Source organism: Oculina patagonica, chromosome 3 (genome assembly GCF_052425735.1).
Source record: "Oculina patagonica isolate OP01 chromosome 3, crgOcupat, whole genome shotgun sequence".
NCBI classification, from domain to species: domain Eukaryota; kingdom Metazoa; phylum Cnidaria; class Anthozoa; order Scleractinia; family Oculinidae; genus Oculina; species Oculina patagonica.
Window position 1 is genome coordinate 11734907 of NC_135760.1, and position 20535 is coordinate 11755441.

General features: G+C 39.3%; 1 protein-coding gene across 1 annotated transcript; it reads right to left on the bottom strand.

Annotated features, from left to right (window-relative positions):
* Positions 1 to 4065: 4065 nt before the first annotated feature.
* On the bottom strand, positions 4066 to 19870 carry LOC144645643 (uncharacterized). The gene is made up of 8 exons (XM_078505202.1): positions 19794 to 19870; positions 18116 to 18506; positions 17410 to 17638; positions 9068 to 9459; positions 8616 to 8856; positions 6559 to 6749; positions 5440 to 5646; positions 4066 to 4627 (listed from the first exon to the last, which is right to left on the bottom strand). The coding sequence occupies exons 2-8, from the start codon at positions 18204 to 18206 to the stop codon at positions 4377 to 4379; spliced, it is 1602 nt and encodes a 533-aa protein (XP_078361328.1). The 5' UTR covers positions 18207 to 18506; positions 19794 to 19870; the 3' UTR covers positions 4066 to 4376.
* Between the last annotated feature and the right edge of the window lie 665 nt (positions 19871 to 20535).

Below are 20535 nucleotides of genomic sequence, written 5' to 3' on the forward strand. Positions count from 1 at the left end.
CAACAGAGCTATAAATATAACCGGGCTTTTGGCTGAATTTGGGTACGGTAAATACCTAATCGTACCTTTTTGATACGCTTTGGCTGCATATCAGGCTCGTTTGGTCGCGCCATGGGTATTTTGGCTCGACTGCGTCTCGCCAAAATACGAACCATGGCTCGACCAAACTTGCCTGATACAGTTCAGACGAATGTCCACTTTTGGAAATGTTTTGATCCGCAGATCAAAACAAACAGTTATCCAATCATTGCTCGAATTTGGAGTCACATGATGCGAGGTCTGTTGACATAAAATATTCCTGCTCTGTCGATCGAAATCTAGAACAGCGAAGTGTACAGAACTCGAATTCGAATGAAACAAGCTTCGTTCTATTAACTAAGCGGAAATTCACAGCTTACAGAAAGAAGAAAATATGCCATTGACCTCTCTTGGACAGGAATTAATAAAGCGGAGACGAACGCTTGCATTTTAAATGCTCTTGTTTTGCGCGCTATGCCCACACTATGCACTTGGTTTTCAGTGGTAAATTAAAAGAACTGAACTATGAACTCCGCTTTTAAAATAAGATACTCTCGCAGTTTACGCCACATCATGCAAGGATTTAGCATCCTGGGCCTAACTTTATTCACGGCTTGCAGAAAGAAAAAAATATGCTGTTTATCTCTCTTGGCCGAGAGTGAGTAAAGCGGAAACGAACGTTTTCCGTCCGCGCTATGTACATATCAGTGACACACTAAGCACTTGGTTTGGTAAATTAACAGGAGCTATGAACTCCAATTTTCAGATAAGATACTCTCACAATTATCCCGGGCATTAGCTTGGTGGCGTCTCGAATTCAAAAATTAAATGCGATGTCGCAAACTGACATGAAGACATTTACAGTTGGTATCGTGCCAGAACTGACCGGTCTAACAAATTGATAGTCGAAGGTTTGCATAAACCGTTAAACTTACTTGTTTTCTACGAATTAAACGAAAAAGTAAATAGCTTTCTAGAAGCCACATGAATATTTGGCGCAACTGAGTCAAGAAAATAGAACACGCGTCGCAGGAAGCGACACATTACAGTGGCATTACATTGCTGCAAAACAAACAGCCTGGCTTGGCAACACAATAAAAATATTAGAAAAGAAAAATCCTTCGCGCAGCTCATAATCTGCTGGTCATGTAGTGAAAACATAAAGTGAGCTGTACCGAGTTTTATCTTGCAATAAAAATGAGTCACAACAAACCTTTCTAACATATATTTCATCAACAAAATAGGCGTCAAACTCTGCTTCGCAAAATAGCTGGCCAGGAAATCAATTAGACCGATGACCTCAACTCGAAGGCTAGCTCAATCATTTGAAAACATCATGGCATTTGGAGCTCCTTATAAACATAACAACAAGACCGTCAGAACTCCTAGCTGGTTAAAATTAAGTTGACTACACTGAAATGAACGAACATACTTCGCCTTCCCTGGCACGGCGCAAACACGCAGCTCGCCAGGGTTCTCATTCCTTCCATGTTTTTCTAACTCCAGGTTATCAAGAAATTGAATGATCTAATCGAGAAAATAATTTCCTTCGCTTCCGGCGAGTCCGTGCTTGGTTTCTTTTGCCAGAAACCCTGGCCTTTTAATACATTTCAATGCGCTTTTGCGCTTTTCAGCCGCGCGTCGACCTTCGATCCAAAGAAACCAGAAAGAAAACAAAGCCAGCATCCTGTTGTCCTTGTTGTGTCTTTAAACACGTCCAGTAGATAATCTGTGGCGATCCTGGATATATTTAAGATGTTCTTTGACGTCAATTATCCATCAAGTCATCGACTGAAGCGAACGAAAAGAAGCCCAAACAGATCAGTTGTAAGCAGTCTCACTTTGCGTAGACGATGGCTTCCAGCAAAAATCGCGGCCCATCCACCCAAATTGCGGTCCATCGCTCAGATTTCGTACAGAGCAACTAGAATAACTATAGAACATCCCTGAATTTTTTCAAGGCCCAGAAAAATTTTTCACAAGAGATACACTGGATTAAAGCTGAAGAAACGACCCGAAAGACAACCAAAACAAACATACGCATCGAAAGTAAATTCTAACCTACGCGCACAATCCGCCGTGATTTTACACAATTGTCACGCATAACGCTTCTTCAATGCTTTCTTTGTGTTTTGTTACAATCTGACAGGAAACGCACCACGGGAAAACTTGAAAAAAGGCAAATATAAAATTCTAGTGGAGTCCACTCGGGAAGAATTGACAACCGCCATGTTGTTACGTCACGCTATTGTTTTCCACATTTCCAAAAGTGGACATTCTCCTGGAGTGTGATATGCAGCCGAAGCGTACCAAAAAGGTACGATTAGGTATAAGAACTGCGGACAGTGATGTATATGAGAGTGATAAATGATCATCGCAGTGAATTTCAAATTTTTTTAAGCAACTGGAATAAAGAAGTCTGAAAAGAAATTCACTTCCCGTTGAAGCCCTAAGTAGCTACTGTTTTCAAAGTTACCGTACCCAAATTCGCAAGTAGCCAATCAGAAGCGCGATCTACTGTCCTGATATCCTACGATATTAAGTCACTGACCTGATATGCCACCATATCACGGTCACTTTGAAGTAAAGTAGTGTTACCGAGCGACGAATTGAAAAGAGGTTTTACCAATAAAACAGAACCTCGTAATTTAAATTTAGCTGGTGTTAAGCGATAGTAAAAGGAGAAAAACTTTCCCGCCAAAACTAAACTTGAGCGCGCTCGCCAATTGCGCGATGTTTGCCGACGAGTACTGAAACATTCAGACTGAAACAATGGAGTTGGAATTTCCACATGTTTCGCTACATTTTGATTTTGAAAATTTAGAGAATGAAACTCCAAACAAACGAGTGGAACAAAAGGCAGAAGAGGAACTTGATTAAAGTGTTGAAGAACAAAAAGGTATCAACACAAGTAGGTCAACACAATTTGCACTACGTACCTGGCAAGCATGGCTTCAACAGAGCGTTAAATATAACCGAATTTTTTGGCTGAATTTGGGTACGGTAAATACCTAATCGTACCCTTTTTGGTACGCTTCGGCTGCATATCAGGCTCGTTTGGTCTCGCCATGGGTATTTTGGCTCGACTGCGTCTCGCCAAAATACGAACCATGGCTCGACCAAACTCGCCTGATATGCCGCCGAAGCGTACCAAAAAGGTACGATTAGGTATAAATATTAACCCATCTATAATTTAAACGTTTCACTTATATTCTAAGATGTTCAAATGATTCAAAAGTCTATTGTTGTGTTCATGTATGTATATACAGTATATATAGCAGTAACCAGTGGTGGATCCAAACCTTCAGATAAGTGGGGGGACCGATTATCCGGACCCTGGAATAAGGCGGGGGAGGGGCACTCCCGAAAATAATTTTTCTCGATCCTACGTTCCTCTATTTGGCCTAAAAATTAGGAGGGAGCCCCGGGCCTCTTGGGCCCCTCCTCTAGACCCGCAGTATGTAATGTTACAGTGATATCTGGATCAATCCTTCGCTGTATTCTTTTGCTTGAAGTAAAATCGAGTAAAAAAGTAAAATTCACTGCTTATATCACCTTAAGTGTCCCCTTATTTTCTCTTATACTTTTTCTGTCAGTCACACAACCTTGTATCTCTTTTCGTTACCAAGATAATTTTCTTTCTCCAATTCTCTTTTTAAAAATGGAAGGATATTATATTAATTTTGTATATGTGAAAAGTGAAGAATGCTAGGGACTCTTTACCTTCTACTTTATTACTGAAAAATACAAGTTCAAAAAACCGTCGCCACCCTCACCTCCCCCCCCCCCCATCGCTCACCCTCCCCCCTCTTCCCTCCTCAGCACCACCACCAACAGGGACAACAGCAGGAAAACTTTGTTATTTTTACTGGTGGTAAATACGTGCAATGTTTGCCTTTGCGGTATACTATGGATTTAAATTAATTAGACGGAATCCTCCAGGACTTTGAGTGTTAATTGGACAAAATTATATTACATCTTATTGCAAACTTTCAAGTATCTTATCAAAAGAAATCATTTCTAACAACTCATCGAAAACAAATTTCGAAGTTCCACTGCATTCCACTGAATCGCTTAAAAGACGATTTTACACAGGTTTTTACAAAATATATACAAGTAAGATTTTACCTATAGTTTACATGGTTCTTGTCAACTTTGAAATTCATTTTCTCAGGCTCTGATAAAAGATTGTTGTTGGTGTTATCACGATAATTACTTACATCTAGCTTTCAAGAAGGGTAGAAAATAACGCAATAGAATTTAAACTATTCTATACTCGGTTTTTGTCCAACTTAAATTAATATTACTCGATTTCCTGATGGATTCCGTCTTAAAAATACATCACAGTCACACAAAGTTTAACGAGTTATGTTCATCAGTTCTTGAGGCATGCTCTTAGCGCATGTTGATCCTTTTCCTTTGTCAAATGTTTTACGGTAGTGAAAGTCACTGCCTGTCAATGCATCTTCGTTGTAGCATCGCAGTCGTCTTCCGCTTTCAGAGCCGTGCAGATTAGCAAAGTCAAACAACGAGAAACTGTTTAATCCTTGGCATTCAAAAGAAACGCTATTTTGACACATGGCATTACGTCTTTCCTGGACACTGATATCTAAATGACAAAGAAAAGAAAGCGACGTTTTGAAGATGATTTTTAATAATTCTTTATTTCTTCAACATGCGTTTCCCTCCAACGATTGTGCGCCGAGACAATTGATGAAGAAAGTAAAATACTTTGACGTAACAAGTTGTCTTATTTATTTATGTATGTATCTATGCTTTGGTATATGTGCTACTTTTTTGTAGAGACGTGCAAAAAGAAAGAGAAATACAACTGTCTTCTGGACCTATTTTTGTGTGGATTAAGGCTCCCTCTTTTAACCCCCCCCCCCCTCTTACACAAAATGTCTTAAAGCTGACTCATGCCCAGTCTTCTCTCCTCAAGTAACTAGGTCTGAGGAATGATTCCTCCTTGCCAATATTCGCCCCGTCTAACTTTTTTCTTATAAGGAACGATTGAGAAGAATCAAGTACGCCTTCGATTTTTAGCATTCTGGTTAGTAATTTTTATAATTGCCAAAATTATGAGCTTACCTGGTCATTGTCGTCTCCATAGCCCTTTCGCTTCTCTTAGCCGGCTGGGCCTAGGCACGAGAAAACGAAGGGCTCTGGGGACATGGGAATTTTTGAATTAATTCGGATTTTTTTTATTGGTTGTTTGGAACAAAGAATTTCTAAACGGAAGTCAAAAACGTAACGACTCTCTCATACATTCTTTTGAAACATCGTGACTGCATACATGAAGACCGAAAGTCCTAGTTTCTAGGACTGGAAATCCTGTGTCCCCAGAGCCCTTTCGTTTTCTCGTGCCAAGGCCCAGCCTGCTAAGGGAAACGAAAGGGCTATGGGGACGAGAACGCTTACCTGGTACGAAGCACTCAGAGCCTGGAATAACTTGAACATCTCCACCCAGGCTGGATTTCAACTCACTCCAACGAATCATGTTGCCATTCCACAGACCACATCCTCTCCCCATGTTCTCCACGTATGGTAACTCTAATTTTTTCATCCAGACATTCACTCGAGTGATTTCCCCCACAAAAGCTTTGGATGTGTCAAATTCATTCTGTCCTGTTGAAATCGATGTAAAAATTGTAGTTCTTATTTTATGAGCAAAGTGTTGTTCGTAGTTAAATATAACTTTTCGCTATTCTTATCATCTTCGTGTTGCCGTTTCTGCGTTGGACGCAACCCTTGCAGATGTCAGACCAGAGTATTTTAGAGTTTAACTGTTTGTCGAGTTGTTATTCGAAGGCATTTCCACATTCATCAAAGCTAAATGCTCTTTCCTAAAGTTAAGTCCTAGCCAAACGGCAACGCAAGTAGACGCAAGTTTTCAACTTGCGTCTACTTGCGTCTCCGTTTGGCCAGGACTTGCGTGCACTTGACTGACTTGACTTGCGTTCACTTTGGTCGAGATCAAATTTCCACTTAAGTCAACGCAAGTTTTTCACAGTTTGGCCACCCAACGCAAGGCCATTTTTTACTGTTAACTTTAAATACTTAATTGCAGCGCGTAGCATTTTAAATGGATTTTTTTGCAAACTTGCTGGCACTTGTGACTAAGCTTGCGAGTCCTTTTGGCCACCCAACGAAAGTCTGTACGCAAGTTCAACTTGCGAATACTTGCGTTACCGTTTAGCTAGGGCTTTATATGGAAACAAGTACTAGTAAGGGTGGTGTGGGGAGTCCTCTCCGAGAAGTGGCTGATTGCGTCATGCTGGCGTAACAACTTTCAGCAAGAGAAGTAGGAGCGCATGTGTTATTATAACGAAAAAGCACCCTTTGAGTGAACTCAACGAAGATTCGCCAACAAGGCTCTTGTTCGTGCCCTGCGCCCTCTTCCGAACGGTAAAGCAAATACAAGGACACTGAAACACGAAAAATGCGCATCATGACTAATGCTCGCGCTGAAGTTTTAGTGTGCTTTACTTTAATATTCATTCATAAACCAGACTTACACATAAGTTCTAAAAGACATACCTAAAGAGTTTTGTTTTTGCCCAAGGATAAATCTTCCACCACCTTGAACTTTTTCGTTGGTTTTGTACCCGTCTCCTTGTCGAAGTTGCTGATCAAAGTAAATGCGATATTCTCCTCTTACGGACCTCCAGCTCACACAGATATGATGCCAACTCCCATCAGTCAAATTAGAGTCAACAGAGACCGCTAGCCTAGTAAAGGAAAAATAGAAATACAATCAAAACTCGCCCAGCGACCACTCTAGTATCGACTCTATCTAGCTAGTAAGCGATCGACATTGTACGTAAAAATCCGTGTCACTCAAACTCTGTAAGTAGTAGATAAAATATGAGCGGGAGATCTGTATGGGCGTTTACAGGGAGGAGGCGAGCCATTGTAAGCGCCCATACAGATCTACTTGTGAAATGAAAACAATAAATTGAATACAAAGTATTGTTATGCGAATCAGTACTCTTATAAAGTTTTTTTTTTAGATCTGTATCAAAAGTTAATGAATACTTATTAGCTGAGCAGGAGTTTGTATCAAAAGTTAATTCTATTGTTTGATTTGTATTGGGGTTTACAGTTATGTACATGTGATCTGAATATGGTACTGGGATTGGTTTGCACCCTTATGAATAATTAATGATTTTTACAATTAATTATAAATGCTCCCGTAAGCAGGGCTGTAACCAGATCTTTGGCATAGACGAGGGAAAATCCTGCTAAGAGGTTCTGGAGGATATTCCCTCCAGGAAATTTGAAGAACTAGAAGCTCTGATACTCTTTTTAACACTTTTTGTAAGGTATTTCTTGACAAAAATCAATCTTGTTCAACTGGGGATTATTTTTTCCCAACTAATCTTTTTTTTTAAAATTTTAGGTTAAAATCAAGACGACGCAAGTGCCTCGTCGTGCCTCGTGCTAAATACAGCCCTGTTCAGGAATTATTAACTGGTCATTTCCTTTGCCTTTATTTAGCCCTCGTGAGCGACCAGACAAAAATTCTGATTCGGATTCGTATAAGCAGAGTTCATCACTTAAATAAAATACAACATACTACAAAAGATCAAATTTACCATAATATATCATCGTTCAATATAATGCTCGTTGGTAAAGATCTCGACTTGAAAGTTATCATGACTTTTGGTTGTAGTAAGACTGAGTGTTATCCTGATACCAAATTACAGTCAACTCTCTCTTAACGGACACCTCTATAAGACGGATACCTGGTAATGTATGCCTTATTGCCTGGTAATGTGTGCCTTATTGCCTGGTAATGTGTGCCTTATTGCCTGGTAATGTGTGCCTTATTGCCTGGTAATGTGTGCCTTATTGCCTGGTAATGTGTGCCTTATTGTCTGGTAATGTGTGCCTTATTGCCTGGTAATGCCGTTTTTCAGTTATTTTACTGTAACTAAACTGCCTATATGACGAACACCTCTCTTAGACGGACAACGGAAACTTTGAAATCGTTAACGGATACTTCGGAAGTGTTTTTTATTAGTGAAAACGCTTCAAAACTCTGTATCGAACTAAAGGAAAGTTAGTCATTGCCTTCGAGATACCAAGCTTACACACCAAAAACAACGGATTATTTCTCTGCTTAAGTGTATGGCTACTAAAGAGGTCGTTTTCTACTCACATTATTACAGTTATAGTATTACATCCTCGATCTGCGTACCGGTAATTCTTCTTACTAGTCAGCCGCATCCAATAATAACTAAATATTTATTTCGGATTTAGGGAGGTGGTTATAACAAGTGTACTCGACGAGGACCCACATTGTGTAGGGGTAGGGGGCTATGCAAGACACCACCTGTCTGAGCCAAATGGACAAAATTTATTGATCCCAAAATTCAAATTGAAACTTTTATATTAGGTGTGCATGAAGCTTGCATTGCTGGAGAAATGGCACACGGAGGTTTGAATATTTTTCTTAGTTTCTACTCCTGATAGAGTGTTGGGAAGGGGGGAAGGGGGGAGGAGGTACATGAAGAGACCACCTGTCTTTTTTCAAAGTGGTGGGTCCTGTCTGAGTACAATAGTTTGACCATTTCCCTTTATGCTAGATGTACCTCATATCCCATGCATTGATATTCAGTTGAATGGTGTTTCCGTCGATAATTAACCACACAATAGCTGTGACGTGGACATCATTTGAGTAAGAAAAGATGGTGAGTTCACCAGACCACGCTGTCGTCTTTATCCACGCGCATGCGCTAATTGTTTTCAGTTCATCAACATTTTTATAACTTGCAATAGCATAGCTGTTGTTTGACTTTTTGGAAAAGTTGAGTGTGTAGTCGCTTTCTTTTGCTACAAAAGAAGAAGAAAGAGAATAGGTCTCATCTAAAGTAATTTTATAGGAAAATGGAAAGTGTTATTTTACTTGCCACACACGCCCTCTTAAATCATCAATGTCGAACAACAGCAGCCTACCACTTTAGTTAGAGAAATTGCTTATTGAGATATGTTAATTAACTTCAACGTTCTCAAAACATAAGGAGCTTTAACTCGCACAGCTTACCCGTGAGTTCAATGTCATTGTTATAAGAGATCTCAACACTTCCCATGATTCCCTCTCTCAGCATGGACCACGCAAGTGCATCTCCACTCTCTGTACCAGGCTCCCTAGCTAACGCTGCCACAGCTCTTGCGGAAAGCGCCTTTGTCCAGATGTTAAACCCATTAAGATCTCCCATGAAAGCTTTTTCTGGATCATAAGCTCCATCTGATACAAACTGACCAAGGTGTAAAACACCTCCACCGTGTACCGTGTAATCTTTTATTTGACTTTTTATTTCCGTAAACTGCACAACACCATCTAGGTAAATATGCCAAACAGTCGTGCTGGAATTCCAATCTACACAGAAGTGATGCCAGTAGCTGTCTCCAATAGGCGGAAACTCATATACAAGTCTAAAATGTAAAACAATTAATTTGCTTATTTATCATTTTGTACACATGGATATACAGACTCCTCCCATAAGTAGACACTGAGTCATAAATAGCCCCCTCCCCATATGCAGACTTGTCAGACATGTCTCTTAAGTAGACGCTTCCTGGGCGCTTACAAAAGCTTTGACTTTTTTTTTTTTTTTTTTTTTTGGGGGGGGGGGGGACAAAGCGAAAAAATGTCATTCAATTTTTATTTAATTTATTTTATTTTTGCATAAAAATTAGACGAAGATCTCAGCGCCAGCAAGTTCGAGGTTTCAATCGTCGGGTACCTGGTGAGAGACGAAGCTCAGAGCCAATCAATAAAAACTTCTCTTCATGTGATGTGATTTTCACGAACGCCCGTCCACCGTGACTTTACTAACCCTAAAAAAGTCTTACATAGTTCTAGCGTGCGTAGCAGGCGTCTGTGTAGTTTTAGCGCACGTGTGAAAAATGCGATAGGCGCAAGCAGGAGCCCATCAACTGGAGCCTTCATCTCCCATACTAACCCTTGGAGTCAACCCTTTCCCGTATTAATTTATTTTTAGAACTCATCTCCCGGGGTCTCTCGCGGGAGTTTTCGCACCTCTGTCAATCATTTGTCGCATTCCGCTGTTAGTCCATGAGCCAGGACCTCAAAAATCTATTTCCGTAGCACCCCCAACCGAACAAAGTTTCATTGGTACCAAAACAAAGCTCAGGGCCTAGTGTTTTATATTCAACTTGTTTCCAGCTGTAAAAATGGAGCTTAACGAAGAAAATGAGGTGTTTGTAACAGGGGGTGGGTGGGGATAAATTTGAAATATTAGATCGGTGTTATATAACAATGCTGATATCTATAACATCGTTACACCAATATTCATTAAATTGGATGAGTTAAACAATCGATCATACTCTATAATATGAGATGCTATTTAATGAATTAGCGGACGCCATAGAGGCCATTGCTAAGGCCTATTTATTGAAACAACGACACTTCAAATCCTGAGTTTCAGCATGAAAGTTAAATGGCTGCGTTTTTAATAAAAGCTGTATTAGCGCAATAAAGGTTTAAAATAGGAAGCAATATACAAACTAAACTACTCTACGGGTGAAGAATTTCGGAATTAGCAAGTATTTTTTTGCATTTTGAGGTATTTAATACTTTAGCAACCATTTGTTTACATGCAAACCTTTGTGTACAGTATGCACACTGTCAAGCACACTGCACGGTTATATCCGGCAAGTACAGCGGTAATGAAAAAAATGTAGTGAAATATATTGTGCTAGAATGAAATGTAGTCGTTTTTGTACCAGTTACGTCATTATGGCAAAGATTGCTAGGCAAGGTTATTGAAAACGTTGTTCTTTATTACCATACGGAATGGTGAGTATACTGTACTTCACGAATAGCTGGTATATCAACTTCACAAACCCATCTCAGTTTTGTGTTCATATATGTTCCTAAACTCATTGAAATTCCGCGAAACATGAAGAAATAAGGAACCGTTAAAAATAGGGAGAAACCTATTCAAACAAAACGACAGCTTCTATTTACAGAAATGATGGTAAATACAAAATGCTATTGATAATGCCTCCGATGGCTCTAATCATTCTTTGACACTCAAAATGTTATTATAATAATAATAATAATGATAATGATAACAGTAGTAGTAGTAGTAGTAATAATAATAATAATAATAATAATAATAATAATAATAATAATAATAATAATAATAACAATAACAATAAAAATGATAACAATAATTATAATTAAAACACATTTAAACAAGATTACTGCATCATTTTTATATCAATGCAGGTCCTGAAAAGAAAAAGATCTAACAATATGTATAAAGAATCACAATATTTGAAAAATAGTACATAAAAAAGAAAATTTCAAACGTTCCAATGGAGTCGCAAATTCTAAAAAAAATGTGTTTTTCTACACATATTAATTATAGGTATTAACTAAATTAAAAGTCAGTATCTTCGGGGTCGCTCTTATCCCCGTCTATGTCCTTCTTGCTTGAACAGCTGGTGCAACTACTGTCCTCGCAAAGACATGCATCTCTGCAAAGCATACCACTTCTTTTCCAGGATCAGCGCCGACTCTGGCACTGTACCTTGCAGCCACAACACTGAAACCAGCTCCATCACCGCCTCAGGTGCTAGAGCTTGGTCTGTATAATCAATATTCAGCTCCTAATCCTTTTATATATCATCCGTTACCAACTGAATTATGGGCTGTCGGGTTTGCCTCCAAAGCATTTCTCCAAATATAAGCCTGTAAGGTTGCTGTATATGTTTCTTGAGGGCAGACATTCAGTGGCTTATGGAGGTGGTGCGACTGTAATTCTTCATTTTGCAGAATAAGTGGTATCTAACTTGATTAACATCTTTCCCTGCCTTTCCATACAAAAAGCACACAAGTTCTTCAACATCTGCTTCATGTTTATCCCTCACATGTTCATTATCGTGGCCAAGGGGAAGAACTAGTTCTCGTAGTTTGTTATTTCCTTAATATAACTAGCTTAAAAGCTTTCATTTTCCGTTTGCCGGAGAAGGCACTAACCGAATCACAGCTAGTCAGTGCATGAAGGCCCGGAAGCACTTTACATACTACTTCCCCTAACTGATTGCAAACACTGGTTCACGATTCGTGAATGATTCTGAGTCCTACTTACGATGGCAATTCTTGCTGGGATGTTTGTTTGATGATGGCTTGCGAGCACTTCCACGTCGGCATCAGAAGATTAAATACTCAATCGTCGATGACCATTGTGAATGCATCCAGAACGTGCAAAAACATCCCAGTTCTTCCTGCTCGGTATAAAGCTCTGGGACTGCCGTTGGCAAAACACGACCATCGCTTCCCGTAAGTCTTGTACACAAGGAGCCATCTGTGACGTACAAAACACGTCCTTCTAGCTTGTGAGAATACGAATGTCTTGCTCATTCACAAGCTAAGCAAGGAAATGAAGCAGGCAAGTCTTCCCAGTGCTCAGAAATGTCTTCCAATGTCATGAGCAACGTTGCTGTTGAGCTACTAATCTCCACAGTCTGTCCATCCCGACTGCGCTTGCTTCTTTCAGCATTTTTGATTGAAATTACAGGGTACTGATGCCCGGCTAATAGCACTATATGCACTGAAATTGTCTGGCACATATGTCATTGCTTGAATCACAGCCATGGTATCAATGATAAAAAAGGTAGAAAGTAGTAAAGAGCCGCCAGCACGGAACATTTTTATCCAGCAGTTTAGGCAAAACGGCTTTGTTTGTCTTTGCCAGCAGTGATCCATTAAGTGCTGCTAAAGACCAAGGTAGCGCGCCTAGTTGGTGTGCAAACACGTCTCTGATATACCTTGCGATTTTCATCTGGAGTCTGACCAATAACAAGAAGTCTGGCGATGAGATTTCTGTCTGCCTTGAGAATTACATCCCTGCCTCCTGTCTCCGCGGCTTTTCATTTCACTGCATTTGTAAACGTTTACAGCTTCAGTTTGGTGGGGGTGTCGAGGGTGGCATTTGTCAGGATTTGTTACCAAGATACTAGATTGACAGACGCGCTTTTGTACGGGCTCATTGGTCACTTCCTCGTGTGCTGCTGGTTAAGAGGAGAGTTTCACTTTTTTCTATCAGCTCTTGTCGCGTGGTCTTTATTTGTGCATGGCCAATAGCACCTCTTGTGATATCCTCCCTTAGGACCTTCGCTCTAACATCCTTCCATTACTCTAAACACTTCATCTTTCCTGATTTGCACAGGTTTAAAATGACTTCTATAAGTCTTATTGTTAAAGACACACAGATTGCCTTTAACATTTTAACGTGGCAAAGGCATTTACCTCACTGAGTTTGGTTTACTACCAGCAGGCAATATGGTTCAAGTCGCTACATTGTACATACAAAATATTCAAAGCTTATAAACAAAGGCACTCGAAACCCTCTAAATGAAACACACAGTCAAGAAAATGATACTCGAACATTGTGCAAATGGCATTCACTATTGATGCTGCAAAAATTTGTTATCTTATTCAAATATAATCAGCAATAATCTTATTAGATAATTACAAAATAATAGTATTGATAATTAGTATAGGTACCAACCACAAAAACCACAGATACAGAATAATGCAAAAAAAAAAACATTGGGAACTTTTGCAATCGTAATTCTCTGTTTATATATACAATATAACATTTTACTATACTCGACAGTCACCCATGAAAAATGAGTTTTGAAGATCATGCTCTCGTTTTACTTTTTTAATCGTGCGATTGGTTACAAAATCAGCGAATTGGCTGATTTTGGTGATGTTCTCAGAAAACCCAAGGAACAGCCACATGAGAATCAAGTTACTGGCATCGTATATAAAGTGGAATGCAAATCGTGTCCTTTTGTATACATTGGTGAAAGTCAACTATCCTGGAACTCTCGAGGGGCAGAGAACTAACCTGGCACTCGAGGCAATAATGAGTCTAAAAAGAATAAAATAATCTTTAAAGAGGAGGCTCCCCTCACATGACGTCGTTTTCAGGGAGGTCTTCAAATAAAACTAATTACAAGGTTAAAAATCAAGTTAAAAATCAAGTCTGCTATAAAACAGCACTCGGAGACCACTGGACATGACATTCATCCAAACTTTGTAGAACGAGGCGTTTGCAGCCGAAACAAAAGCTTATTTTTAAAATCTTTGCATTCCACTGTAAACACCGAAGCTGTTGATGAACGCCAGCCTTTCCCTAAAGCGTATTTGCCACTTATTGTATGCCTTAGGGACCGTCGGAAGTTTTAAACTTTTAAATTTATTCTTTTAGTAATTTCATTCTGAGGAAGGCAACAGAAACGTTGCCGAAATTTAATTTTAACATTTTAAAGGTAAGATACAACTATATTTTTAATTTTATTATGACCACTGATCACCCAAACAGCAATAATTTTTGAAATACTGCTATATTTCAGCTGATCGTACTACTTTTACGTCCCAGCTGTTCAAAAGTCTACATGTAAACAAATGGTTGCTAAGGTACTAAATGTCTCAAAATGCAAGGAAATATTTGCTAACTGAGGAATTTTTAACTCGAGGAGAAGTTAAGTTTGTACATTTCTTCCAATTATAGCTTTCATTGCGCTATAACAACTTTTATTAAAGGCGTGACCATTTAACTTCTATTCTGAAACTCAGGATTTGAAGTGTCATTGTTTTATTATATAGGCCTTAGCAACCGTCTCTATGGTGACAGTTAATTAATTACAACGCATCTTATGTTAAAGAGTATGATCGATTGTTTAATCCCTGCAAGTTGAGTAAAGTTTGATGTAATGGGGTGGGAGATATGGGCCTTGTTATAATACACCGACCTGAATGTTCTAAAGTTATCCCCACCCACACCCTGATAAAAACCTCTCGTTTTTTCCTTTGAGCTCCATTTTCGCGGCTGGAAACAAGTTGAATATAAAACACTAGGCCCGTAGCTTTAATTTGGTACCAAGGAAACTTTGTTCGGTTGGGGGTGCTACGAAATTGCTTTTCCAGCCACTTTTTACGAATTGGCTCATGGACTATGTGGTTACGCAAGCTGTGATATCTAAAACAATGGCGAAACGAGAAGGGAAGACTGCAGAATGTTGTTCCTTGTCGTGCTCTAAATTCAGTATTTCTTCGAAGGAAGACTTCAAGTAATGCTATGACTTAAAAACGGCGGAATTTTGTACAAGTCTGTCAAACAAGTAAGAGCAATTATTCGAAACGCCGAGACCGATCTCGCAACTGCTAAATTACAAATATTTTTGAAAAGAGAATGGATAGGCGCAACAGATCGGTCAATATTATTTGCCGTGTAATTCTTCCGATAAGAAGGCAACTAGATAAAAGCTGATCGATTCTAATCGTAGTTGTGAACAATAAATTTTACTGGGTTGATAATACACTCACACCAAACGAACGTATCAATGGAATAAATTTATAATCAAGGTACGCACTTTGGCCTGTACCAACACATTACAAATCAAATTCTACAAGGCATTCAAAACTCTGAGTGGCAATAATTCAGACAAGCACTAGCTTGTGAACGTTAAGGGTTGACAGGTTTGGTCCTTCGTGGCGAAGGCACTAGACAAACATTAGAATAAAAATCTAAACAGCCGATCCGGCTAAACGACCCGTTCGGCTCAGTTTAGAATTCTCCAGATAGTACAGGCATAGAGTTCTCTTTGAAAAATACAAAGCAAAAGAAATGTACGGGGATTGAAATAAGCGGATCACACGGTCTCTAACCGAAGAAAGATGTAACATTCAGGCCGTTGGCCTGTACGCGTATAATTTTAAAATTTAAGATCGCAATATCTCACCTCTGCAACAGCGACTCAACGATCTCTGCTAAATTCCAGTTGCTGAACTTTAGAAGAAACAAACACATATCATTTTCCTGAGGTTTTATTCGAAGCATGATGATCTTTATATTGGCTGGATCTTGGAGCATACGGATAGTCAAAATTTGCATCGAAGTCATCGCGTTTATAGTGTTCATCGCCGTATCAAAGAACACGCGTTCGCCACAGCTCGGCCCATATTTCTGCTTTCGTTCAGGAATAGATCTTAAAAATCCAGCGTCAAATCTCACAGTACTGTTTACGTCTAATACACTGCATGTAAAAAGGGGGTACAAACCAGAAATTGGTCAGATTCAACACAAGCAACTGAAGCAATCACATATTCCCGATCAACGCAATGCTATATTAAAACTGACTTCATTTTCAAGGACAAAAAAGTGGTTTATTAATTAACTTTTAACCGTTATTCATTCACGAGAAAACCAGGCTCTCTCGGCTGTAAAATCAGGAAAGAAGCAAAAATTCTAAAGGAAAACGGACAGGGAATGTGCGTACGACATTGGCCGCCATTTTTTTTTTTACATCGTCGCTCTAGCTGCGCTGCATGTGGTCTGACCACAGGAGCAATGTTTTCGCGGGAAGTGTGTTTCTAAAAATAAAAATATACGGGAAAGGGTTGACTCAAGGGTACAGTACGTATGGAGGCTCCAGTTGATGGGCTCCTGGCGCAAGACGGCCACGCGAGGGAAGAGGCTTTTATTTTTTATCTTGTTACCTCCCATTTTTCTCTCACGTGGCCGTCCGCGCCTTTCGTGTTTCTTAAGGACGTTCGCGCAAAAATTTTCTACTCGATAGACTTCTTTAATTTTTTTTGCTGCGGTCAGATAATGAGTTACTTGTGTCGGAAATGCAAAAAAAAAGTAGGGGTCCACCGACTTCGTTTCAGAGAAAAAGCGTGTGGAAAACTACCCTAATTTGGGAAATTGGCGCACGCTAATTCAGTATGGTTTGCAGGGTTTATTGTTAAAAATATCGAAGATGAGTAAACAGAGGCTAACGATCTTAATCACGTTTTGTAGAAGTGCGTCTGTTGCGTAAATAATTCTTAGTTTTGCCATCTTTTTTGTAAAATTTAAACCCTGATAAAACGAATTTGAAACTGTCGAACGGCAAAATGGAAAGCTCAAAAAGTGGAATTCAAACCGTCAATATGACAAAAAAATCAAACTTCCACTCGATAGATTTTTTTTATTTTCTCACAAAACGTAGATATCAATTAACAAAAGTAGTCCATTAAGAAAAAAGTAGGGGTCACCGACCATTTAAGAGAGCGAATTGCAAGCAAAGCGAGCACAACGGCAACCCACCCTATATGTTCTTAGAAATTTTACTCAGCGCGCGCGCTCAATGTATGGCGTGGCATGGCGTTGCGACATGAATTACGTGCGCAGTAGGGATGCGCATAAACAATTAGTGCGAACGTCCTTAAATGCGTGCTCAAAAACTACACAGGCACCTGCTATTTTCGCGTTTCTTAAATGCATGCTCAAAAACTACACAGGCGCCTGCTACGCAGGCTAACTTAGTTCAATCAAGAGTCAACAGTCGTAAGCTTACTTTGATGGGGTTAAGCTGAGCTGAAACCTCCAAGATGACCCAAAATAAGCCTCGATTGCTGGATTAAGCTCACCAGAGGCAACATAAGAGAACACATTGAAAGAGTCGTGGGAAGTTTTCATCCACCAGCAGATTGTTCCTGCACTGAGAGATGGCATGAAGGGGTTCCGAATAACCACGTTGTTAACGGATGCAGATGGAAAATCAAGAATAAATCTTGATTCTTCAGCTATAAAGGAAAAATATCGTAGTGATTACAACTGATAAAAAACGAACACCCGATCAAAATAAACAAGAAGAAAGGAACAGCTTGATAAATCAGTTTAAGGTGCTCGTGGCTCTATCTAGTTACGTCATCATACCAGGTTTGGAGCAAATTTCTGGCATATTAGTTATGGGCTGAGAACTGTTATTCATTATATACTTACCTATTATCACCTCCCCAAGAGGAACCAGCGGGGATTTCTGGAGATAATTGCATAAAACTGGATTTTTTTATCCCTTTTACGCGAAAATAAATAGTATATATATTTTACACATTCATTGTTCTTTTATTACGTCATATCGCCATGCAAGGTCAAGAAAACACGCAAAAAATATGAGACGGTATTACATTGTAGTATTCCGTATTATAGGTTTTCGTCTCGCAAAACTACGGTATTTAGTTTCAACTTATAACTTATAACTATATAACCTTATAACTTACATGTTGTGTTACATGACGACTGTAATCCAATCTGAGCATGCCCAGTAATTTCCTTCCGAAACTCACTCCAACACGTAATATTTCCAATCATTTGATTCTTGTCATCCAATATCGAGACATATTCTTTATAGTCGATTGTTCAATAACTTGGTCCCACAAGTTAAACTGAGTGATATTACCAACAAATGACTTGGCGGCATTGGTAGTGTTGACCTGGTCTTTACCCAGTACCAGTCTTCCACTTCCGTGTAATGACAGTCCAGTTCCCAGGCCACTACCACTGCCTCTCAATGCTCCATCCAAGTATACGTTCCAGTCTCCTGCAGCGCTACTCCACGTCAGGCAAACATGACGCCATTTCCCATCGTTCAATGATATCAGACTTAATTCTCTGTCAAAGAAACATAATTTTGGGGAAGTAAAACTTAGCCCCTAGCTAACGTCATTTAGATTTGCTACACCCTGCTGACGAGTCCCAATAAGAGCGAAACAGCTGTCCACGGTTCCAACCCTGCTTTGTCGGTTCTGGTCATGTTGGTGTCTCGCAAAGTCTACTTTTTTACGTAGTTTCAACCTTGCAGTATTGTTTGTTATATAACTTTTGGGGGTTGCAGATACGCACCAATGTTAAATATGATTAAGAGAAAGAAAGAAAGAAAGACAGACAGTTGAGTGTCATCGTGGATGTTTTAAGCTGCCAAGACAGCAAAGAGCGTCTTGAGGAGTCTTCTAAACAAAAAGGGGCAATGTCACCAAGATTTAGTGCCACTTGAAACTCCAATGAAAGTGTTAATATTAATTGGAAATCCACTTATAGTGGCCTGACCTTGCCAAAATACACCGTGCTATTCATGATAATTGTCAAAAGTGGTGTGGCTACGGGCGGATAGAAAAAAAGTGGCCAAAAGCTTGAAAAAGTTCGGCCGTCGTTTTCAAGTTCAGTTTGACAGTGTTACTTGGAAGAAAATCACGTAAAAACAGTCGGATAGGATTTATTCATTTCGTTGAATGAATTTATGCCTTTCTTTTATTGTTCAAGGGCTATGTTGTTAAACAGTGAGTGAGCCCTCGCAGTTCTAGCATGGTTTACATAAAAACTTAGAAGACTTCTTATGACACTGTCCCTTTTAGGTAAAATGGCCTGATTACTGAATAGCCGGCCGGACTGCTTGTTTTTTGCCAAAAAAGTGCTAAAATAATGATAATTTTTTTAAAAAGTGCTCGTGGGTTACATAAAAAAGCTCACTTTTTTCGGATTTTTTTAAACATAGAATATTACATTTTTCAGATTTTCAGTTACATTTTTCATTTTCTGCCTTGGCTGCCTAACTTCCATTGTTCCTCGATGACAACATGGATGACGCCATCTTGGAACGAGTGTGATGGACTGGGTTTCGAGAAGGCAACCGCTGACCTATCAAACCTATTCCCCAGGCCTCCTCGGCTCCTTTGACTAAAATGAGGACAAAATGCATCTGGGAGGCTTTGAACACCAAAAATAAAGTCAGACAGTGTGCTTTTTAACACAAAGTTATACAAATAATAAGTCGAAAATCCAAAATAATGCTAGCAGTGCTTTTTGGGATAAAATGTAAAAAAAAAAAATGTTCGCGAAGCCAAATAATGCCAAAAAAGTGCTAGCACTATCGGTAAGAGCCTAAACATAACGTGTGTTCACCTGTTTTCTTGTAGCATGAGTAATGTACAGTTTTCATTGGTTTCACATTCCAATGAAAGTTCTTTGGTGTCGACGTCATGGTGATTTCGTGTGACGTAAGAAAACAGATGAAAAGAACCTGGATCGGTTGTTTGAAGCCACATACACATTGTGAATGACGTAATTGTCGTTCCCATGCTTACAGCGGCAAACGTGGTTACGCTTTTGTTTGGAAATATGATGTCATAGTTAAACAGATTATCTGAGGAGAAAACAGTGTATTCAAAAATATGTCATCGTAAATATTTTTAAAATCCTTTCATTGTAAAATGTCCAATGACAGATCCAATGGTACTCCGCCTAAGCTTAATGCTTGTTGCATTTTGGTTGAGAAGCTGTCATTGACAAAAGATTCCTCTAAGTACTTTATTTGAGTGAAAAGTTTAAAAAATAGATGTAGTATACTTCTGTAGTATGTGAAAGAGGTATCTTCCAAAAATAAATTAAAGGATAAGGTTTAGGACTTTGAAGAGGCGCGCACTATGACTTTTAACTAGACTAGGCCTAAGATGGTTTAAAGAAGGAGTTATATAATTACGGATTTAAAAAGTGTGTTTCTTTCTCCCTATAATGGCCTATACGGGGAGGCTCGGCCCGAAAGGGGTACCTTTTTAAGGCTTCAGGTATATAAAAGGGTAGGGATTTTACGAGTTTAGGTATATGAAAGGGTATGGAAATCTGTCACTTAGGTTTCAAAAGGGCC

Excerpts from the sequence above, each read along its gene's own strand:
- LOC144645643 (XM_078505202.1), bottom strand. The coding sequence starts at position 18,206 with ATGATTGGAAATATTACGTGTTGGAGTGAGTTTCGGAAGGAAATTACT. Across the intron at positions 6,750-8,615 it reads ATCAATGCATGGGATATGAG|GCTAGCGGTCTCTGTTGACT; the intron begins GTACATCTAGCA and ends TTCCTTTACTAG. Across the intron at positions 5,647-6,558 it reads GCAAAAACAAAACTCTTTAG|GACAGAATGAATTTGACACA; the intron begins GTATGTCTTTTA and ends CGATTTCAACAG.